The 22,454-nt window shown below is 43.8% G+C and overlaps 1 protein-coding gene across 5 annotated transcripts in view; it reads right to left on the bottom strand.

Moving 5' to 3' along the window:
- NOL4L (nucleolar protein 4 like) overlaps window positions 1-22,454 on the bottom strand; it is a 137,306-nt gene that overhangs the window by 63,800 nt on the left and 51,052 nt on the right. For 3 of the 5 annotated variants that reach the window (XM_083744268.1, XM_083744269.1, XM_083744271.1), the window contains 2 exons: window positions 12,712-12,832; window positions 8,160-8,269 (listed from right to left, as the gene is read on the bottom strand). In XM_083744268.1, coding sequence (XP_083600394.1) covers window positions 8,160-8,269; window positions 12,712-12,832 — 231 coding nt within the window. The remainder of the gene's footprint in view (window positions 1-8,159; window positions 8,270-12,711; window positions 12,833-22,454) is intronic. The other 2 variants (XM_083744270.1, XM_083744272.1) reach the window with 1 other exon arrangement.

Genomic DNA, 22,454 nt, shown 5'->3' with positions numbered 1-22,454 from the left:
AGCAGCCTGATGAACAGAGAGCAAGAGCACCAATGTTGGGGAAAGACAGAAAGATAGGAAAAGGCATTGGAGGCAAAGCGGCTGATGAGAAGTGAGGTCTTGAGAAAGGACAAGGGAAGGAGGTGGCATGAGCAAAGCAGTGGGGAGGGGGAGATGGGTTTATTTGAGGAATTGGATACACATCTCCCTGCCATGCATTAACTGACCTGTCATTTCCTGACAAATCTCAGCACAGGTTTTTACAAGCACCCTGCTGCCGTCCTGCATGGATGCTTACTCCCATCTATGTACGGAAGGCCAGGCAGTTGCCAATACCCACAATTATAGCCCTTATTTGATCGGTGCAGTTTATGGGACCAAAAGTCTTACTCTTTTGAGAATCATTGCCCTGTGCTAATGGGATCCTGGAGGACTTCTTTGTTTGTTGCTCAGTTGCATGAACTGATGCCAGGCATAAAAAGCCCAAGACAGTTACATTTAAATTGGGAAGAGCAAGATTTCTTAAAAAATGAGAGGATTAGTTAAAAGTAACTTGAAAAGAAAAGTCAGACCTGTTCTTTCAGGAAGCTTGGAGGTTAAATGAACCTAGCTGAATAAATAAAATATATAACACAGATCAGAAAGGCTACAAACAAGCCGACAAGGATGCCAGTGTGGTTATATAGCACAGACAAGGAAGCTGTAAAATCCAAGGAGGCTTCCTTTAAAAAGCGGAAGTCTTGCCCAAATGAGGAAAACAAAATGAATAATGCCTGAGCTTCCTTCGCCTAACAGTAAGCCAAGCACAAAAAGAAGGAGAAGGCCAAATTTCTGAAATATATTATATGTATTACATAGATATATAAAAAGCAGTATAACAATTTGAACACATCTGTAGCAGGAAACAAAGGAGTGGAAGTGGGTGGGGAGATTTTAAAGATCATCAAATGAATTCTTCAATCAGCCTATTTATGCCATTTTAAAAAATAATTCTCTGTTTTACATCCTAATTTTTTTCTGGTGCTTTTACATTGATTTTGGTTGTTTATGGTATTGAGGGAGGGGCTGTTTTATGCAGCTGTTTTAATTCTACACTGTTTTGGTAAGGTAAAGGTAAAGGTACCCCTGCCCGTACGGGCCAGTCTTGACAGACTCTGGGGTTGTGCGCCCATCTCACTTAAGAGGCCAGGGGCTAGCGCGGTCCGGAGACACTTCCAGGTCACGTGGCCAGCGTGACAAAGCTGCATCTGGCGAGCCAGAGCCGCACACGGAAACGCCGTTTACCTTCCCGCTGGTAAGCGGTCCCTATTTATCTACTTGCACCCGGAGGTGCTTTCAAACTGCTAGGTTGGCAGGCGCTGGGACCGAGCAGCGGGAGCGCACCCCGCCGCAGGGATTCGAACTGCCGACCTTTCGATCGGCAAGTCCTAGGCGCTGAGGCTTTAACCCACAGCGCCACCTGCGTCCCTCACTGTTTTGGTAGAACACTGCTAAAAAGTGGTACATAAATTCCATGTCAGTCTTCCCTGTAGAAGCTGTTGCAGAACTCATACCTGAACTACTGTTTTAAGGGAGAATATAACTATGACCATGATTGAGCTGATCTGCTAAGTAGACCGGATGTACTTGATGCCCCCCACCCCACCCCACCAGGCTCTCCCCCTGCAACTTTTCCATTGTCAATACAAGCAAGCAGAAGGTCTCCAGTGATCAACCTAGAACGAGAATCTTGCAGTTACACATAATACTTCTACTCAATGCAAAGAGTCACAACACGCCATCACAGGTGCTGACACCGTATCTTGCACCTTCAGGCGAACTGCTACAAAGCTCCTACTCTCAGTTTCACTAACTGTGTACAGTATGTGTCTATATCCGTGCCTATCCAGATGTAGATCTAGATATAATATGTTTTGTAATAACATTTGCTCAGCCCGATTTTTCCAATTTCTGCAGTGCAAAGGTTCTGCAAAAGTTAATCAAGAGCAAAGGGCAGTGGAGAAAAAAACAAAAAATATAAACAATTATATAGTAGCTTCCTTTTGCAAACATGATTAAGGGAGGCCCTGGTGGTCATTACAAGAGATCTTGGGTTCCCAAGAGAGTGATTGACTCACAAAATGAGTCTGTGCTAGTCACTTGATGTCCTTGTGCCTCTGGAAAAAAGTTAATAGATACATAGCAGAATATGTTAGGCTTCACATTGTCAACCAGCTGTCCTAAGTAATGAACTTTAGAAATGTAAGCCTTGCATAAGACCAGTTAGGAGGGGAAAACATATCCCAAATTTTAGGGAACGCCTTAGAATCATAGAATCATAGAGTTGGAAGAGACCACAAGGGCCATCGAGTCCCAACCCCCTGCCAAGCAGGAAACACCATCAGAGCACTCCTGACATATGGTTGTCAAGCCTCTGCTTAAAGACCTCCAAAGAAGGAGACTCCACCACACTCCTTGGCAGCAAATTCCACTCTCAAACAGCTCTTACTGTCAGGAAGTTCTTCCTAATGTTTAGGTGGAATCTTCTTTCTTGTGGTTTGGATCCATTGCTCCGTGTCCGCTTCTCTGGAGCAGCAGAAAACAACCTTTCTCCCTCCTCCTTGTGACATCCTTTTATATATTTGAACATGGCTATCATATCACCCCTTCACCTCCTCTTCTCCAGGCTAAACATGCCCAGCTCCCTTAGCCGTTCCTCATAGGGCATCGTTTCCAGGCCTTTGACCATTTTGGTTGCCCTCCTCTGGACACGTTCCAGTTTGTCAGTGTCCTTCTTGAACTGTGGTGCCCAGAACTGGACACAGTACTCCAGGTGAGGTCTGACCAGAGCAGAATACAGTGGCACTATTACTTCCCTTGATCTAGATGCTATACTCCTATTGATGCAGCCCAGAATTGCATTGGCTTTTTTAGCTGCCGCGTCACACTGTTGGCTCATGTCAAGTTTGTGGTCAACCAAGACTCCTAGATCCTTTTCACATGTACTGCTCTCAAGCCAGGTGTCACCCATCTTGTATTTGTGCCTCTCATTTTTTTTTTTGCCCAAGTGCAATACTCACATGCAAACATCCTCCTACATTTTTGTCTTCAAAAGTGGCCCTGCTTAAACAAAAAGGCCCTCTTCAGATACCTTGGACTACTAACTGAGGTTTAAAAAGTGGCTAAGAGATGCAAGGCCTTCCCAATGCCTCCCCCCCTGTGAAATTTGCTACCTAGGGAAGCCCACCCAGACTCCTACAAAAGACTGATAAAAACTGTAACGCCTAGTCAACTAGTTAGCTATACTGATTAAAATATTCTGACTGACTAAAAAGTGTCCCCCATTAACTGTGCGACAAATGTTAACTTTTTAATAACCATTTTAATGCAATGATCTGGATGACAGTTTCTATTGCAGAAGAGTTACGTTCTCCTATGCGAGAAAAGAGGGAGTCCCTCTTCTAAAATGATACTGAGGGAAATCTTCTTAATTGCTCTTACTTTTCTGTATTTTGTATTTTTTGCTTTTTTCTTCTCTTTTTTTCTCATTTTTTCTTTCTCATTTTTGTAACTTTTTTGAAACTTTAATAAATATTATTATAAAAAATAAAATAAAATGATACTGCTGAGTACTAGAGTACCATCTACACTCTTGAAGATGGTTCAGAGATTGCAGCTGGTACATAACGCAGCAGTCACAGTGTCTTGGTGGACCTGATGGACCTGAAATTACATAACATCAATTCTCAGACACTTGCATTGGCTGCCTACTTGCTACTGAGCACAATTCAAGGTTTTGGTTCTGACATACAAGCCCTGGATGGTTTGGAGCCATCAACGCAAGGAGTGCCACTCCCAATGTTATCCATTCGCACAACTTAAGGTCTCATTTGCACATTCATGGAGATTTAGGCTGCAATCCTATACTCATTTACTTGGGGCTTACTTCTGAGTAGACATGTATAGGACTGCACTACCAAACAGTCAACTAAGACATAACATGCTTGTTTTCCTCAAGCCTCTGGGTGGAAAACTGGATGCTGATTCATTGTTCTGGAATTTAGCTGTCGCTAAATGGCCTTATTGTTGTTTACTTTTGTTATTTCAATTAATAGTTTAATTTTTAATGTGTCTTCAGGTGTCTTGAGGGGGGCCCTTCCATATGTGAAAGGCAGGATGTGAATCAAATAAACAGTACAGTGGTACCTCAGGTTACATACGCTTCAGGTTACATACGCTTCAGGTTACAGACGCCACTAACCCAGAAATAATACGCTTCAGGTTACAGACGCCACTAACCCAGAAATAATACCTCGGGTTAAGAACTTTGCTTCAGGATCAGAACAGAAATCGTGCAGCTGTGGCGCAGGGGCAGCAGCAGGAGGCCCCATTAGCTAAAGTGGTGCTTCAGGTTAAGAACAGTTTCAGGTTAAGTACGGACCTCCGGAACGAATTAAGTACTTAACCCGAGGTACCACTGTACTTTTTTAAAAAACCCTTATTGTAGGAAGATCATGATATTATGTAGGGGGAATGGGAGTTCATGTTTTGTGTCCCAGCAATGACGACTGTTTTCAACTGTGTTCTCTGCAGCCCCAACACACAGATGGGACCAGGAAATGTTTAGCACAAATAGCAGATTCAAGACCCGCAGGCCACCCAGCTACCTTTAGCATTTCAGGAATGGGGAGAGATGAGCACAGGGCACAAATCCTCCCCAGCACAAAACAATGTTCAGCTCCCACTCACTTCACTAGCTTTCTATAATATCCAGTCTTGCTACTCCCACCACCCTGCCCTCATGCCTTTGGTTTGAAGAAAAATGCCTCTTGAAGATATTCTCTAAATTTGGTGCCTGCACCAGGTGTGACCGCCTGCTCCATTCCTAACACACCTCAAATTCCAACGGAAGTCAGGGGAGAGTTTGGGATAAGCAAGAGAGGAAGGGCTGGGTCCTGCCATGGCAACTCTGTCTCTTAAAATAGCTCTAATGGGTCTTGGAAATCCATAGCAACCAGCACGAAGCCTAACAGGGACATGTGGTATCTGAGTTCCAACGGCAGCTACCGCCGTGTTCTACGCTGACAAAATGACCTCCTCTTGGGCTGCTGCCCAGGAAGGTTTCAGAAATGTTCCAGTACTCCCTTTAACTTTGGTTGCTGGACCCCACACCAAAACAAGGCTGGGGGCTTTATATCACAAACAGGTAGTTCAGATCTGATTTTGCTGTGCCCACAACTGTCCACACATTCCCTTTTTTTGGACTTGGATATGTTGCTTAATAATCTTGTTGTATATAGCACTGAAATATGGGTTTTGTACATTATTGTATTATTGTTTTGCTATGTTATGATGAAATAGTTTTTGTAGTGTTTGCTTGAAATGCATCCCTGTCTCTTTGTTGTGAGCTACTTTGGGCATGCACAAAGCTATTTTGATACCTGTGAACGTGAATTTTCCCCCAAGGTCGTATGCAAAAGCATAATGGAAACATGTGCCCTTTGCAAAACAGGTAGGTATCAATTTCAACCTGATTTTGTTTTGCTTTGTTCTTAGCACGGATGTCCTGCACAAGAGTAATATTCAGCTCTGGCAAACTACTCTTTGCAGGATCGGGGGTGGCGGGGTGGCAATATCCCAAACATTTAGGAATGTTCCACAGGCCACCATAAGAGTTAAAACTTCAACCATGCATTCCCCACCACTACCCAAAAAAATACAGGAGCAATAAAATACCAAATTATGATAATGAGGTCTTGCACAAGACATATGTACTAAAAATTAAAAGAGAAAAATCCAACATATGCACCACAATTACGATCTCCAGCATAATCATGCCCAACTGAGTGTATGGGGATCTTCAGAGAACTTTTCCAAAGTAGGCATGCATTCAGCATTCAGCATGCAGTGATAAATGAAAATGGGTACTGGGGGCTACCACAAAGAAAGCAGCTAGGTGGTGCTCAGGTATGGAGCAAGCAGAAACAGAGGTGTTGCAATAGAGACCACCCACTGAAACATCACCAGACCATATGACAAACTTCCCACCACACCCCATCAGTGACTGAAGATGTATAATGGGGTATTTTTATGTGTTGGGTTTTCTGTGGTAAAGGGAAATTAAGATTAAATGTCTTGGGCAAAGAAACCAAGGTGCATATCGCAAGAGACTGGCTTGGCAGGACAATACCTTCAACACCACAGGTGCAATATTTCAGTCGGACACTGAACATGAGCCTAATAAATATTATCCTTTGTTTATGCTTGTACAGTTGTAGGAATATATGACTATTCAGGTCCCTCTAGTACTGTATTCCTTTTTTTTTCAACAGTGGCAGTCAGCTATCTCTGGGAAGCCCACATCAGAGTAGGAAGGTCATGGTACCCTCCCCATTTTTTGTCCCACTCTGTCTTGAGCACAACAGTCATTAGGAGAGGGGAAGGTTTGCCCCACTTCGCTCCTGGGGGAAGGAAAAAGACGCCGCAAAGAGGATCTGATGCATCGGGACATAGCTACAGAATGGGAATCTTTAGAAAATGTCTCAGGCACAGCAGCCCCTCAGGCAGAAGCCCCAAGTTTCAGAGCCTCCAACACAAACACCACTTGGACAGGTTACCAATTGCAGATTACGAGAAACGACAACACTACAAACATTTGGTTGAGTCTCAGGTCAAAGCGATTGTGAGGGATTAGTCCATTTTAACAGATTACCCCCCTGACACTTCCTGCTCTCTTCATCCTAAACAAAATGATCCTTTCTTTGCCTGGCTTGGCTTGCTCTGTGTTTCAAAAATAAGGTGAATGTCCTCTCTCTTCCTACAAGTAAATATGAAGCCTCATGGAAAGTGAAGAACCAGATTCCTTCAAAAACCTACACTGAACATCCTTGCCAGTCCCCATCAGGCAAAAAACCAAAAGCTTGCCCATGTCCTGTTTGCTTTCAGTCATTGCGGTCAGATCCATCTGGGGCATGCAAGTCCTCTCCCACTCTACAGCATGTTTTCAGATACAACAAATTCTAGTTAAAGAAAACAACCCCTTTCTCATCCCCTTCAAACACACACACACACACACACACACACATACAATCCAACACACCCAAATCATAAATTTGTTAGTCTTTAAGGCACTGCAAGATTCTGCAGTTCCCTTGCAGTGAAGACAACTATTTTCTCACTATGGGGAGAAGAGCAGCTGGGTAGACAAATCACAGAAAAAGAAAGGGTTTGGAGCTCTTCCCCTCCATTGGTCCTCTGCTCCAAATCAGAGAACCGATCATCACTTGGCAGTTTTGGCCCTGGCCTGCTTCAAATTTGACTAAATTACACTTCAGTTTAAAACCTTTCCTTCCCTTTCTTCTTCTCAAGGTAGCACAGCTAAAATTTGTTCTATTCCTCAGCCAAAGCTGCACCCCTCACTTCCGCACTTTATCTTTAGGACTTTCATACTTAGCTTTAGACTAGGTTTAAACACAGGCTTAGCAGCTACAGCAGAGCTGAGAAAATAGACAAAATAGTCAAGACACGCATGTTATCCAGACTTTCTACTCCACAGAGAGATGGGACTAACAGTACGATCCTATAAATGACAACTCAGAGGCTATTGTGCTCAATAGGGCTTTCTTTCAGGCAAGTGGGTTGCAGTATTGGTCCGCAGAAGAACAACATTCAGCCCTCCAACTACCAACTAATTCTGCTTCAGTCTGCTAACCTAATGTATTTTCTAAAATTATTTTCCAGCTTTGTTGGACCACCGTACGTCTTTTGTTATTTCTGTGCTCAGCCTTACATGCATGAATTCCACTAGAGAGAGATTCAGATTCTTGTTCACTTTCATGTTGCCAAAGGAAAAAACAACAACCTCCGTTTGCTTCTCTTCTTGGTGGAGCCCAAGATCTTTGGCACAAAGCACAGTTCTAACCTGTTTAGCTGGCAAGAGTGTCCTCCATTTACCAATTTAAGGCTAGGCTTAAAACAAAATGCCTTCACCGAGAGACCCCTCACTGGCCTCCTCCCTGGTTTTATTTATTCATTATATCCAGCCTGAAAGAGAGTTTTGTGTCATTCAAAAAGACGATGCACTGCTTTGTGAAACAGAGTTTGGTCCTGACAAAGGCGGCATTTAAAAACCACTGTACGCTTTGCACTGTATGCCTGCTAGATTAAGACTGATTTGATAAATTATGAAGCAAGAAGCTCACCTGCTCCTGGGAATTCATGACACGCAACTTCATCTGCTTCAGGTAGGTGGAGGTGAGAGGCATGTTGTAGTCAATGATGCCAGAGACCAGAGAGGAAGGAGGCTCATTTTCTGTAAATAAATAGAAAGGAGGAGGGGTGTCATTTGGAAGTTAGAAGCCCAAACAACATCTGTCCACCTTTTCCCCAAACTAAGGCCCAAACAAGACCCAGTGAGTGCACACATTTCCTGCTCCTATATAAAAAGAATGGGAATGGGGTGATTAGGTCTATTTGTTGCAATGAAAGGTGCACAAGGGGAGAAGATGTGTCCAAGCCTAATGAGTAACTGTAGAGAGTATATGCTCAGGAATCAAGAGTGGACTTTAGGAGCAGAAGTGGGCTCAGCTGTGCAATACCAGCGTCTCTGACTGGTAGGGAGTATGAAGTTTCTGGATTGGCCAGGCTCATTATAGACAACAGGAGTCTGATCCTCCTCCCTTGTACTTTATGCCTGATGCTCTTCAGGCCATGCCTGCCGGGTCTGATGGGAGTTGTAGTTCAGCAACACCAGGAGGGCCAAAGGTTACCTATTCCCAACGGAGAGGGTTAAGTTTTGCGTCTACCTGCAATTCCATGGGTTTTCCCCCCCAATAGATTCATGTAACTAGAGTTGGCCCATGTCCTTTGTGAAAGTTGATCAAGTATAATCTAATCCATCTCTCCTTCATAGGTGACGAGGCTGCTTCCATCACCACCCTCTCCCTGCACAGAGAGAATGAAGCTTTGGAACAAAAGGGCCATTTGTTTTCCCTGCCCCTCCTGGCAAAGTGGCAAAAAGGCTTGCATATGAAGGATTAAAGAAAAAAGAAAAAAGTTTGGCTTGTGTAGATTATTTTTAAGGGCACCTATTGTGAAGGAACAACAAAAGAGTCTTCTGGCACCTAGGCTCTTCGTTGTTTTTGCTGCAACAGGCTAACATGGTTACCCTTCTGGATATTGTGGAACAGGCGCTATTGACAAGGACCTTCATTCATACTGTGCAGGATACAATCCATGTAGCCCCCATCTGGCCGTAACCTCTGCAGCCAAATTCTCAGCGCAAAGCAGGGAGGAAGCAGAGCAAGGACACAATACCTGCTCAGAGCCAAGGAGCACATTGGAAAAAATATATCACAAGGCAGAAGGCCATTGTTATTTAGCAGATTAACAAGGGACACGTTTCAAAATCAACTGCAAATTGTTTTCATGAACCTGGCAAATGCCAGACTGCTGTTGGCAGGTGAGCATTCCGCACAAATATTCTTCTTCAGAATTTGCAGCCTTCAAAATCTTAACATCTGAGTCAGCCCTTCAAATAGGAGTTAATACCTGGGCCAACTCGGGAATGAAAAAAGATGCAGAGGAAAAACTAAGACAGCTTGTTGTCAAGGCCACTTTTGCTTTCACAATGGCTCTTAAGGAAAATTGGCTACTGACCAGGGCCTCAGAAAATCCTGATATCTAAGACTTCAATATTATTAGCCATGAACACTTTCTATAGCACTTTCAGTTTCCAAAAGCCTTTACAAGCTTTATTTGCTTTTGTTTTGCAGCACCCCTGTGCCATGTAGTTTTTATGGCTCTCCTGGTGGCTTTAGAGATCAATGTCCACAGGATCCTTCTGGATCAGCTCTGTAGGCTAGGAGTCAGAGGCATGGTATTATGAGGATTCCTTCCACTCCTAGTGTCAGGTCTGTTAGCAGTAGGCAACTTTTGCTAAGCCCCTTGGGTTTTAAGGCACAGAGTGCCACAGGATCCCCTCCTGAAGATGCTGCTGGAAGCATTTCACTTAGGGATCTGAGGCATGGTATCATCAGTATGCTGGCTATTTAATTGCCACTGGACCCAATTAAATAAATTGACTCTGGCGTTCATAAACACCCTAGGTCCCAAATACTTGGAGTAGTATCTCCTCCATATCTGCCTTATGATCTGTGCAGAAGGCCCTTTCCATTGTTCCAGCAATTACTATGCTTCATTACATGGTGATCCACGGAGGACCCCCAATATGGAAAACTCTCCCTGTGGCAAAACGGCTGTCCCCTTTATCGATTACATTTGCCAACAGCTGAAGACACACAACTTTAGGCAGGCACTTTGGGGAGCCTATGCATAGTTAAGGAGCAACGGCTGATTGGTTTTATCATTTTACTTATTGGTTTACATGTACTTATGACACATTTTAAGGGACGCGGGTGGCGCTGTGGGTTAAACTACAGAGCCTAGGACTTGCCGATCAGAAGGTCGGTGGTTCGAATCCCCGCGGTGGGGTGAGCTCCCATTGCTTGGTCCCTGCTCCTGCCAACCTAGCAGTATGAAAGCATGTCAAAGTGCAAGTAGATAGATAGGTACCACTCCGACGGGAAGGTAAACGGCATTTCCGTGCGCTGCTCTGGTTTGCCAGAAGCGGCTTAGTCATGCTGGCCACATGACCCGGAAGCTGTACGCCGGCTCCCTCGGCCAATAAAGCGAGATGAGCGCCACAACCCCAGAGTTGGACATGACTGGACCTAATGGTCAAGGGTCCCTTTACCTATGACACATTTTATGTGGTGCCGAAAACCATCCTGTGATCCTATGGAACCAAGGATGAGTTTAAAATATAACAAACAAACAAAAATAACTACTCACAGGTAGGAAACTGAGGTTGAGAAGTTGTAACATGCCCAAAATGACTGTGTGAACCCATGCTAACATTGAACCTGAGCTTTCTAACTCTTGAAAATGGAAATTAAAATAAATAATGCAGTTAGGTGGGTTTTCAACTGACCTCCTGATTATTACGTGTTTTATGGGAGGGAGAATCAAATGTTCAAACTTGCCTCTAGATTATAATTTTAATTGTGCTTGGCTAGGGAGCAGAGATTACCAATATTTCCGATAGCAGCCTCCACAAAAGTAGCTCTGATCGACCCTCTTGCTACACATTTTTATAGTATGAGTAGGCCTTTGCATACCCTGTGCTTAAAATGTTTTAAGTTCTGTGCCTACGACACCCAAACAGGATATTGCAACTTGTGTACAAATTATGCAAACTGAGTTTCTGCACGTTTTTATTCTGGAGCTTTTACTATTTTCATATTTTCCATTCTGGTTTAGCTAGCCTCGGGGAGAGGCCACCGGGAGTTCTGCAAGGTGCCCCTCCTCCACCCACCTCCCCCCCCCCCCCCATGGCCCTGGCTTCTGAGGTTTCAGCCCACACAATTCCAAGCATCTGTTCACAGGCACCACGGCTCGGAGCCTGCTCCTTTCCCCCTACCCTGAGAGCCAAAGTTCTCCGCTAGCTGAATTCTGTGCTTAATACCATACAAGAGGTTTTCCTTGCCCTCTGCGGAATTGCAGCAGACACGTGCCACCACCCTGGGTACAGGACTGCAAGATCATTGGTAAGCTAAGAGGAGAATGAGGCTCACAGTGCAATCTAAACCCAAGACCAACCGGGGATGAGTGAGTTTGGATCTGGTGGATCTTGGGCTTTCCGATCTGAGCCAAAGCTCAATCCCTCACCCTGGTTCAAGCAGGGGCTCAGCCAGAGAAACCTACACCTGCGTAAGTCCCTGAAATGGGGGTATTGTGGGGGGAAGGCAAGGAGAGTCACCTGCTCCAGTCATGTGACCAAGTGCCTGATCCTCAAAACTCAAGCCCCACCCCTTCCAGATTAGACGACAGTAGCCCCTCCCAGTGGCTCCTCAACAGAGTGTAGAATAGGGGTCACTTACGCTGGTGTAAGCTATACCAGCTTCCCATGTTTAGGATTGCTCTGTAAAAAATATTCAGCCAGCTTCATGAAGCCAATGGGCAATGAACAGAAGGCCACTTAGTCTTCCTTGCCCAGTGTTGCCCATGTAAGTTGCTATGGGTAAAGTCTCTGGGTGATTACAAACACAGAAGCATGCAGAAAAGGTCTTAGGAGATGTATTCCACATTAAAGGATTGGAAAAGTGAAACCAACAAATGGGACACCCCAGTGCATAGGGCAGGGATTCCCAGACTGTGGCCCATGCACTTCCAGTGGTCTGCAAGCTTCATTTAGGTGGTCCGTGGCATTAAATACTCATACTGATTTTTTAATTGTATTTTTATTGCTTCTTTTCTTTCTTATATTGCATTTTATTGTAGGACAATTTGAATTCTATGGAACGGAAATCGTAATACAATAAAATAAAATGTAAGAAAGAAAAAAAGCAATAAGAATACAATTAAAAATAACACATAATCTAGAACAGTGCATTACTACTGCTTCAAGAGGCAAACAAATCATGAAGTGATCCACCAAGACCATCAGCGATTTTCAAGTGGTCCATCGACTAAGAAGTTTGGGAATCACTGGTATGCAGCCTGTAGCTGCTTTGTATCAAGTCAGACATTGATACAGACCAGTGGTTCACCTAACCCAGTGTCATCAATAATAATAATGATAAAAAAATTTATTTATATGGCACCCATGTGGCTGGGTTGCCTCAGCCACTCTGAGTGGCTTCCAGCAATACCGACTGGCAGCAGCTCTACAGGGTTTCAAGGAGGGAACCTTACCAGTCCTACCTTTGGGCTCCACCCCATTGGAATTGAAATGCATCCTTTTTTGGCACTCAGTGCAGCTCATCAGGAACCTGGTCACAGCTTCTCTTGGAAGGAAGGCGTAAGTTTCAGCAATCTGGAGGAGAAACAAGAAGATGACATATCGGTTCATATCCTGGATGAGTAAGTCAGCCCCACATGAGCATATTTTGCTTTGCTGTTATAGTGCAGGTTCAATGTACAGAAAATGTCAATTTATTTGTTATTTACCGTATTTTTCACTCTATAGGACGCACTTTCCCCCCTCCAAAAATTAAGCGGAAATGTGTGTGCGTCCTATGGAGCGAATACAGGCTCCTTGGCTTCAGCGATAGCAACGTGAAGCTTCCAAAGCACAGAAGGAGCGCTCCCTCCGCGCTCCAGAGGCTATGCGTTGCTTTCGCTGAAGCCTGGAGAGCGAGAGGGGTGGGTGCGTCAGGGATAGCCACCTGAAGCCTTCGGAGTGCAGCGGGACCTCGCACTGTGCTCCAAAGGCTTCGGGTTCCTTTTGCTGAAGCCAGGAGAGCAAGACTCTCCCGGCTTCAGCAGAGAGGGAAAGCTGGGCAGCGCCCCTTCAGTGAAGCTCCTTCCAGAAATGGAAGGAGCTCCGTTTCTCCTGCCGCTTCGCTGAAGGGGCGCTGAGCAGAGAGGGGGAGATTTATTTTTTTCTTGTTCTCCCCCTCTAAAACAAGGTGCGTCCTATGGTTGGGCGAGTCCTATAGAGCGAAAAATACGGTATTTAAGAAATGCATATTCTGCTTTTCATTATATGTCTCAGAGTGACTTACAGGGAGGAGTAAAACATGTAGAAACTAGCCAACTGTACAAAGGTAAAAATTACGCTTGTCCCCCCTTTTTTTTTTTGCATCTGGCCCCACCCACCTCTGGGAGGTGGCCTCCAGAAGGTTACCTGGAAGGGAAAGTGGCCCTTGAGCTGAAAAAGGTTCCCCATGCCTGGTTAGACAGTCCCCTTAAAGTTTACCAAATTCTGCTTCCCTGGCATTGCTTTCTGTTAGTTCTACTCCTGCCCCCCAGAGCAACGGAGAACAAGTCTGCTCCTTCTTCTGCATGACAGCCCTTCAAATATTTGAAGACAGCTATCATGTCACCCCCTCAATCCTCTCTTCTCCAGGCTAAAGAGAAGAAGCACTCACTGATCTATTTCCTAAGGCTGTTCCCAGGGAGCTCTGTCACTGGGGAGGAAAATGAACATTCCCAGCTTTACCTAACAAAGACATTTTAGGTAGGTGCAGGAGATAGGCTTGATGATGCTGACTGTCCTTCCAGAACTAATATTATTTCATTCCTGGTCCCTCCCAGGCCCATGAGATGAGGTGAGACAGTCGCTTTAGGCAGTAGATCTGGACCTGAAGAGGACACCACTTGTCCCTGCCATGTCCCTGCCTCCGTGAGCAAGTCACGGCGCTGTCACAGGAACGCACACACCGCTGCCTCCTTTGCCATGGGCAGCCCCACTGCTGCTACGGGTGTCCCCCACCACCACTGTGGGTTTCGCTGGTCCCTCCAGCAAAACCCAGCCATATTCCAGAACCTGGCCTTCACTGACGGAGAAAACAGAATGCTCCTTCGCTTCAGTGCCCAGCTGTACAGCACCATGCACACTGCTGGTGTGATATAAATGCAAGATGCTGGCTTCAGCCTTTAAAGCGCTGAATGGCCTTAGATCAAGGTATCTGCAGAACCACCTCCCCCAGCATGATCCTGCCTGAGAACCCCATTCCACTTCAAAGGCTCTCCTCCATGGCTACTTCCCCTCTGGGGTGTGAGGACCTTCTCAGCTGCAGCCCCCAGACTTTGGAACAGTCTCTGGCAGGACGGGGCGGTGTCACTGCCCACAAATTTCCAGCATGCTTTTAGACTATCTCTTTTACATTTTCATTGCTACTGTTTGAATGATATACTGTTTTATTTGTAATTCTGTCATTAGCTGCCTTGAGGACAGTTTCTGTAGAAATGCACAATATAAATAATAATAATCTGTACTTATATTTTGGAAAGTTGTTTGTTCGCTGTACATTTGACCACCTCTTAAGATATCATGATCAAATTTCGCATGATGATTCCTGAGATCAAGGACCAGGTTTTCATCTACGTTTGGTTAGAGTTGGTTATCATTTTGAATCAAGATACAAAACGGCGCTTACTTTAACCAACTGGTTTCAAATCTGTCCTTATTTTGGGAGGTTCTTAGAATTCTCAAGCAACACCAAATACAACACTGCCTGTAAATGGTAAGTGTGGAAGTCATAGCAGCTGTGACAGCAAGAGGTTGTACCGAGACCCAATGGCTCTCTGTTCTTTAACCACTTTTGCAAACCTTACTTTTGTAAGATCCCGTTCAGGGTACAGGTATCCAATTGCCACTTCCCAAATACCCAGCACTTCTTCAGGCCCAATATCTGCAACTGCTTAGAAAGTCTCAGAACAGGGGAACCAGTTCAAATTTATTTATTTCTCTCATCATTTCAACCTACTCACCCTTCCAAGAACAATCCATTATTCTCCCTACCAAGGTTATGGCTAACAATGACAGCATGCTTTCTGCAGGGAACTGATAACACTTTAACAAATATTAACAATAGGCAGGGTTATTTGCACTCTACCCAAAAAAACAAAGCCACCACAAACAAACCTCAATAAGGAAATCCTAATTTTGTGAGAAAGAAGCAAAAAAGTCCATGCTCAAAATAAAATTGACATATTTTCAACTGCCCCTCTGCCAACGTGATAGTTAGAATATGAAATTCTGAAAAATCTGGCTGGCTTCCATTATTTCTGTGGTGGCATCTGAAGAATGTTAACGCTTTATTTTGTATTTTTGTAAACCACTTAGAGGGCTTTTTAAAAAATCAAGATGTAAATAAACTTAGATAGATGACAGAGATAGATAGATGATGATAGATAGATGATAGATGATAGATAGATAGATAGATAGATAGATAGATAGATAGATAGATGATAGATAGATAGATAGATAGATGATAGATAGATGATAGATAGATAGATGATAGATAGATGATAGATAGATAGATGATAGATAGATAGATATAGATGATAGATAGATAGATAGATAGATAGATAGATAGATAGATAGATAGATAGATGATAGATAGATGATAGATAGACAGATGATAGATAGATGATAGATAGATAGATAGATAGATAGATAGATAGATAGATAGATAGATAGATAAGGTTGACATTTCCAGGGCCCAAATCTATGCTAGGTTTTGTGCAGTTAAATGTCTGAAGAACTATAGAAGAACAAGCATCACATCAGCATCAACAGTTCGAACATGCTGATTTTAAAAATGGAAGCACCATAGTCATTCCCAGGACCTAGAATCATAGAATCATAGAATCATAGAGTTGGAAGAGACCACAAGGGCCATCGAGTCCAACCCCCTGCCAAGCAGGAAACACCATCAGAGCACTCCTGACATATGGTTGTCAAGCCTCTGCTTAAAGACCTCCAAAGAAGGAGACTCCACCGCACTCCTTGGCAGCAAATTCCACTGTTGAACAGCTCTTACTGTCAGGAATTCTTCCTAATGTTTAGGTGGAATCTTTTTTCTTGTAGTTTGGAACCATTGCTCCGTGTCTGCTTCTCTGGAGCAGCAGAAAACAACCTTTCTCCCTCCTCTATGTGACATCCTTTTATATATTTGAACATGGCTATCATATCACCCCTCAACCTCCTCTTCTCCAGGCTAAACCTGCCCAGCTCCCTTAGCCGTTCTTCATAAGGCATCGTTTCCAGGCCTTTGACCATTTTGGTTGCCCTCCTCTGGACACGTTCCAGTTTGTCCGTGTCCTTCTTGAACTGTGGTGCCCAGTACCTACACCCAAGTACTTTGTGATACTCTTACCATAGCTTTTCATGAAAGACTGGAGAGCAGGTTTTGAGCATGAGCATGCTCAAAGTCTTTACTGCCCAGAGTAGCCTCGCGGAAGCTGCTCGATTGGCCAGAGGCTGTTCTGTGCCATTCCTGTTCTTTCTGCATTTGGTCCATTGTAATATTTCCAAAACTGATTAACTATGGTTGTGGCAAGAGTGCCAGGCTTAGTCTAACCTCCGGTGCCAGCACAAAGCCCTGAAAACAGACATCTTCTGCTTCTGTTGCTATTGTTATAGAATATATTTACCATCAGTAAGAAATTCACAACTCTTCCAGTGCTCACCGGAATCATATAAGGTTCCTGATGCTTCCATCTATCCTCATTTTACAGGTAGAGAAGCGTGACCAAAGGGGCAGCAACTTGCACCCAAGGCCATTAAGCAAAGTCATGACTGGACTGGACTGAACCGGGATCATGTAGGAAGCTGCCTTAGATCGTCTCTGTGGAGCAAAGTATTGGAAAACAAAAGAACTACCCACCGTGGAAGAATGGCAGATGAAAGTTATAGACTATATGGGACTGGCAGAGATGACCGGCAGAATCCGAGACCAGGGGAAAGAGACGGCGGAAGGAGATTGGAAGAAATTTAAAGACTATCTTAAGAAATACTGTAAAATTGTTGATTGTTAAGACGATGTTGATTCTGATTTTAAGGGGTTGCTAGCTATAATTATTATGTAATATGAAAAGAAAGCCTAAAAACTTAAATGAAATTAAGGGAAGGATTTGTTGAAGAGAATTAATTAGAGATTGGAATGCAGTAAGGAGAGGTATGAGGAGGCCGGGAAAGCAAGTTTTATGAACATAAGGGAATGAAGTTATACATGTGGTTTTTGGTTTTTTGTATGTCTTTTTGTCTATTTTTTTTTCTTTTTGATTTTTGTGATTTTTATGTTATATAAACTTCTGAAAATGTTAATAAATATCTTATAAAAATATATATATATTGTCTCTGTGGAGCCCAGTATTGTCTCCTATAACTCACTGGCAGCTGTTCTCCAGTGCTTCAAACAAGGTGGCAATTCCCAATCCCACTACCTGAGCTCTTTGCAACCTAGGGAGTCTGAACATGGGACCCTGGATGCTCAAGGCGTGTGCTCTACAAGACTGAGCTCTGGCCCTTCCCAGGCACACACGTTGTGGGGTTAGAAAGGCCTTTTCAGTTTCCCCCTCCTGATTCCCTGCCAAAGTGGCCTCATTGTGCTGCTGCGAATGCCAGCGAGTCCCATGACAGAAGCGTGGGGCATTTCGTGTCTCAGCAGCAAACCAAGGTTTTAGCACATTTGAAAACACAGAACCGCATGAACTGTCTGAGATCACGTTCTGGAAAAGAAATCAGCAATGTCAAGAACAAAGCCTTGGAAGAAGGGTCTCTTTGTCTGATTTCACAAACAAAAGCATAAGAGATCAGGCCGAGGATCCGTTTAGTCCAGGACTAGCTCCAGGAGTGGAGCGGCCCACCAGATGCCCCGTGAAACATAAGGGCACAGCAAAACAGAAATAGTCACCCCCTTCTTGCCTGCCCTCAGCATCTGATAGTCAGGCATACACTGCCTCTGAACATGGAGGCTTCATTTATCCCTCACAACTAATGGTCATTTACCACCCTTGCCACTCCACCAATTCGTATAATAATAATAATAATAATAATAATAATAATAATAATAATAATAATAATAATATTTATTTATATCCCGCCCTCCCCAGCCGAAGCCGGGCTCAGAGCGGCTAACATCAAATGTATAACACATTAACATAAAATCAGACAATCAATTAAAATACACCCTCAAATCAGATCAGGATCAGAATAAAATCCAATCGGATGGCAACCCGCAGATTAGGGTTGGGGACCTTAAATGCTCACCAGGCCCAACTGTTTGTGCTGAACTTATATGGGCCTGTGAGAAAAATTGGGAGGCCACTTTCATGCAAGTTCTTATGAAAGGAGAGGGAGTCAGACTGAACCCCGACCAAAGGCCTGGCAGAACAGCTCCGTCTTGCAGTCCCTGCGGAAAGATGTCAAGCCCCGCAGGGCCCTAGTCGCTTGTGACAGAGCATTCCACCAGATCGGAGCCACAGCCGAAAAAGCCCTGGCTCTAGTTGAGGCCAGCCTAACCTCTCTGTGGCCTGGGACCTTCAGGATGTTTTTAAAAGCCACCTCAGACAGAAGCCACCTCCACCTCTGAGGGTAATCAATTCCACATCTGTGGTGTGCCAGTCCTGAACTTACTGCCAATCAATTTCCATCCACTGTTGCTTAAAAGAGGTTTAATGCAACAACAGCAGAAAGAATACTTATTGCAAAGTATTGGAAGACACAAGATCTACCCACCCTGGAAGAGTGGCAGATGAAGGTGATGGACTATATGGAACTGGCGGAAATGACTGGCAGAATCCGAGACCTGGGAGAAGAGTTGGTGGAAGAAGATTGGAAGAAATTTAAAGACTATCTGCAGAAACACTGTAAAATTAATGAATGTTAAAATGATGTTGGATTGAAAATAAGTGGCATTAGCAACAAAGTTAACAAGAATATGCAAAAATGAATTGATAATGGATGAAAATATAGAGTTATAATATGTTAAGATATAGAGTTAAGATAAATAAAGAGGGTAAGGATTTGCTGATTTGATTATGTAAATGGGAATACAAAAAGGGGAGGTGTGAGGAGGTCAAGGAAACAAGCTAATGAGTTTAAAGTTATAAAAAATGGATTTGTTTTTAATTCTTTCTTATCTATTCGTTTTTTGTATTTTGTATTTGTATTTTTTATTTTTTATGGATTTTTGTATTTATGTCTTTGTAAAATCTTAATAAATATTCTATAAAAAAACAAAAAAATAAAAGAGGTTTAAGTCCAGGAGTGGAATTCAACATCACGCTCTTCCAGTCGTTTCATCTGCGCAAGCACTGCAGCCTGCCAGGCGGAACGGAACCTCCTCTCTTCCCCCTGTGGGTTCTCATGACCGCTGCCCCCCAAGCCAATTTCAAGGGGCACATGGGGGGAGGAGCCCTGTTGCGCAGGTCGCTGAGCTTCCATTTCCACTGACAGGGCTGGTTAAGCGAATCCTGCCCTATGCCAGTATTCCCTGTTTCTGCACAACAACATCATGCATTAGGCATGTGGACATAATTTATTTATTGCACTTATATACCTTTCTGACAAGGGACCCAAGGTGGTTTGCAATTTTAAAATATCAACACAAATAATGATGTAAAATGTAAAGTTGGCCTGAACACTGTCGTACTCTCACACCCTGGTTCTAAATATATTTACTCGGCTTGCTGTTGTTAGGTTTGTTTGTTTTTTACTTTTACTGTTTGCCGCCCAGGAGACATTGCTAATTGCTAACAGCATACAAACAATGTAAATAAATAAGTATGCTTCACATGTTAAGGCAGCTTCAAAGATCATATTCAAGTACGCTTCATATTTTCAAGCCAGGTAATAGGGAAGAAAGACAGATTTTACTTTAGGAAGGGGCTACACGTTCTGGCACCTTCAGCTAAAAGGTTCTCAGGTATAAAGGAAAACCTGAAGAGCGGCTGTTAGGCAAAGGAGAGAACACAGGCCTAAACACACCAGTGGCCTCACTCTTTGTCTCACTGTAAAACAGACTTATATGATCTGAACTGCAGCCTTACAAAAACACACACAACGGGCCTCATTTTTCATAGTAGGAGAACCATGCCTCCGGCAGGAGAGCTCAGATAATGGCCTTTTTCTCTGTGGCAAAATTGGGCAAGAGCACATGACAATGTGTATCATTAAGTTTGTGTCTCTTCTCAGGATCCAAAAAAAATATGAAGATCCTCTTTCAGATTAAATAGCTACATTATAGGATGGGATGTTATTCAAATAAATAAATAGCTGTGGCATTAACCATATTGCTAAGTTTAAAAAAAAGGTGGCATGGAGAGGAGGAGTAGGGAGAAAGTCATATTAGAGACTAAACATTCTTAGCAACACTGGAGAAAACACCCTCTGTTTCCTGTTGCAATTAACCCATTTCAGTTTGTGTGCTGAGATAAACATATTTGTGTACAGTGGTACCTCGGGTTAAGTACTTAATTCATTCCGGAGGTCTGTTCTTAACCTGAAACTGTTCTTAACCTGAAGCACCACTTTAGCTAATGGGGTCTCCTACTGCTGCTGCGTCGCCGCGGCACAATTTCTGTTCTCATCCTGAAGCAAAGTTCTTAACCTGAAGTACTATTTCTGGGTTAGCGGAGTCTGTAACCTGAAGAGTATGTAGCCTGAAGCGTATGTAACCCGAGGTACCACTGTATGTGTTTTTTTTTAAAAATGAAAAGAACTTTAGGACACATATCACATGAGATCACTCTTAAAAATCAAAACAGAGAAGGAAAAGAGGCCTGAACCTTTCTAGAAGAGAGAGAAGAACTAAAAAAAAAAAAAAAATCCTGTGATTTTAAAAGTGTGATTTTTTTCAAAGAGACTAGGCACCCTGGATTTTTCTTTGAAAAAAATAATAAAGATACCTATCTCCACTAAGTGGCAGCACAACCCAATTTTTGCTGGCAGGCTAGGAAGCAGCAGGGCAAAGAGCAAGGGGGGGGGCGACCTGGTCCCACACTGCTTTGGAGATGCTAAGAGGGTTGTTCCCTAAGCACTTGCCAAGGTTTTGGCTGAGTGGCCACCCTGCCTCACCTTCTTCTCTCAAGGACCCCAGGAGTCATTTGTCAGCAATTCCCCTTTCAGGAGCTGCCCAAAGAAGGGATGCAATTCAGAGGAGGCTGCTTGGCTAATCGGAAAATGAGCTGAAAACTGCATCCCAGCTGTGCCTCATCTTGCTCCTTCCATTTTTTAGTTGAAAGTGTGGCAAAAGCAGCAGTGAGTTTCATGAGCCGTTGGGGAAGCCATCCTGATCTGGAGGAGGAGGACAAAAACAACCCCGAACTCTTCTGATCCCAAATGTGGAGATCTGAGCAAATTCACACGCTGCTTTCTGCCACTTGCATCTTCTCTTTCCCCCCTTGCAGAAGAGCAACCTGTTTTTGAGAGCAATGTGGTAGCAGCTGGGATTTGGCTTACTTGGGCGGTAGCCTGTAGCAGCTTCCATTATCAGAAAAAATAATAACGACAACAGACCACAATAGTTGCTTTGGCTGAAACTCTCCAGTTTCCAGCTCATTAGCACACTTTTCTTGCTGGGTGTCAGCCACTCACGTGCTAGGAAAAGAGAGAAAGTAGAGTTGGTGTATGAATCGACCCTTACACCCTTGGCATGAAGCTCAACCTACCAAATCTGCTATTAATTACTTCAACATGTTTATATACCCCCTTCTTCCAAGCAGCCTGGCTTAGTAGATAAGGATACACCCTATTCTTAGCCTCCTGACAACCCTGTGATGTAGGTTTGGCTGAGAGAAAGTGCAGACCAAACTCATTCACACTGAGCCTCATGCCTGGGGGCAGGGGGGCAATCTGAAACCAGAACCCTCAGGTTCAAGTCCACCACTTCATGCACCTCATGCCCCTGGCCTGATGAAATCCCACAGGGTTTCCACAGGAATCTCAACCACCTGAAGCAGGGAATGACAGCAATGGTCTTTCTTTAATGTGTCCCAACTCAGTCTTGGTAAACTCAGTGAACTGGTAAGCAAGCAACTGATAACTGCTAGCTCCTCTAGCTGCCATATTAATAACTCTTCCTCCGCTGCTACCTGTCTACAACATGGCCATATCTGGAAAGCAGGTGGGAAGTTACCCCTGGTGGTTCTGAAGCAGTACTACAAACGTTGCCACTTTCATGTTGTGATCTCATTTAGGAAGA

Source organism: Podarcis gaigeae (assembly GCF_964106915.1).
Source record: "Podarcis gaigeae genome assembly, chromosome: 6".
In the NCBI taxonomy this organism is placed as follows: Eukaryota; Metazoa; Chordata; class Lepidosauria; order Squamata; family Lacertidae; genus Podarcis; species Podarcis gaigeae.
The sequence above is the reverse complement of the archived record's forward strand: the minus strand, read 5'-3'. Positions and strand labels throughout refer to the sequence as shown.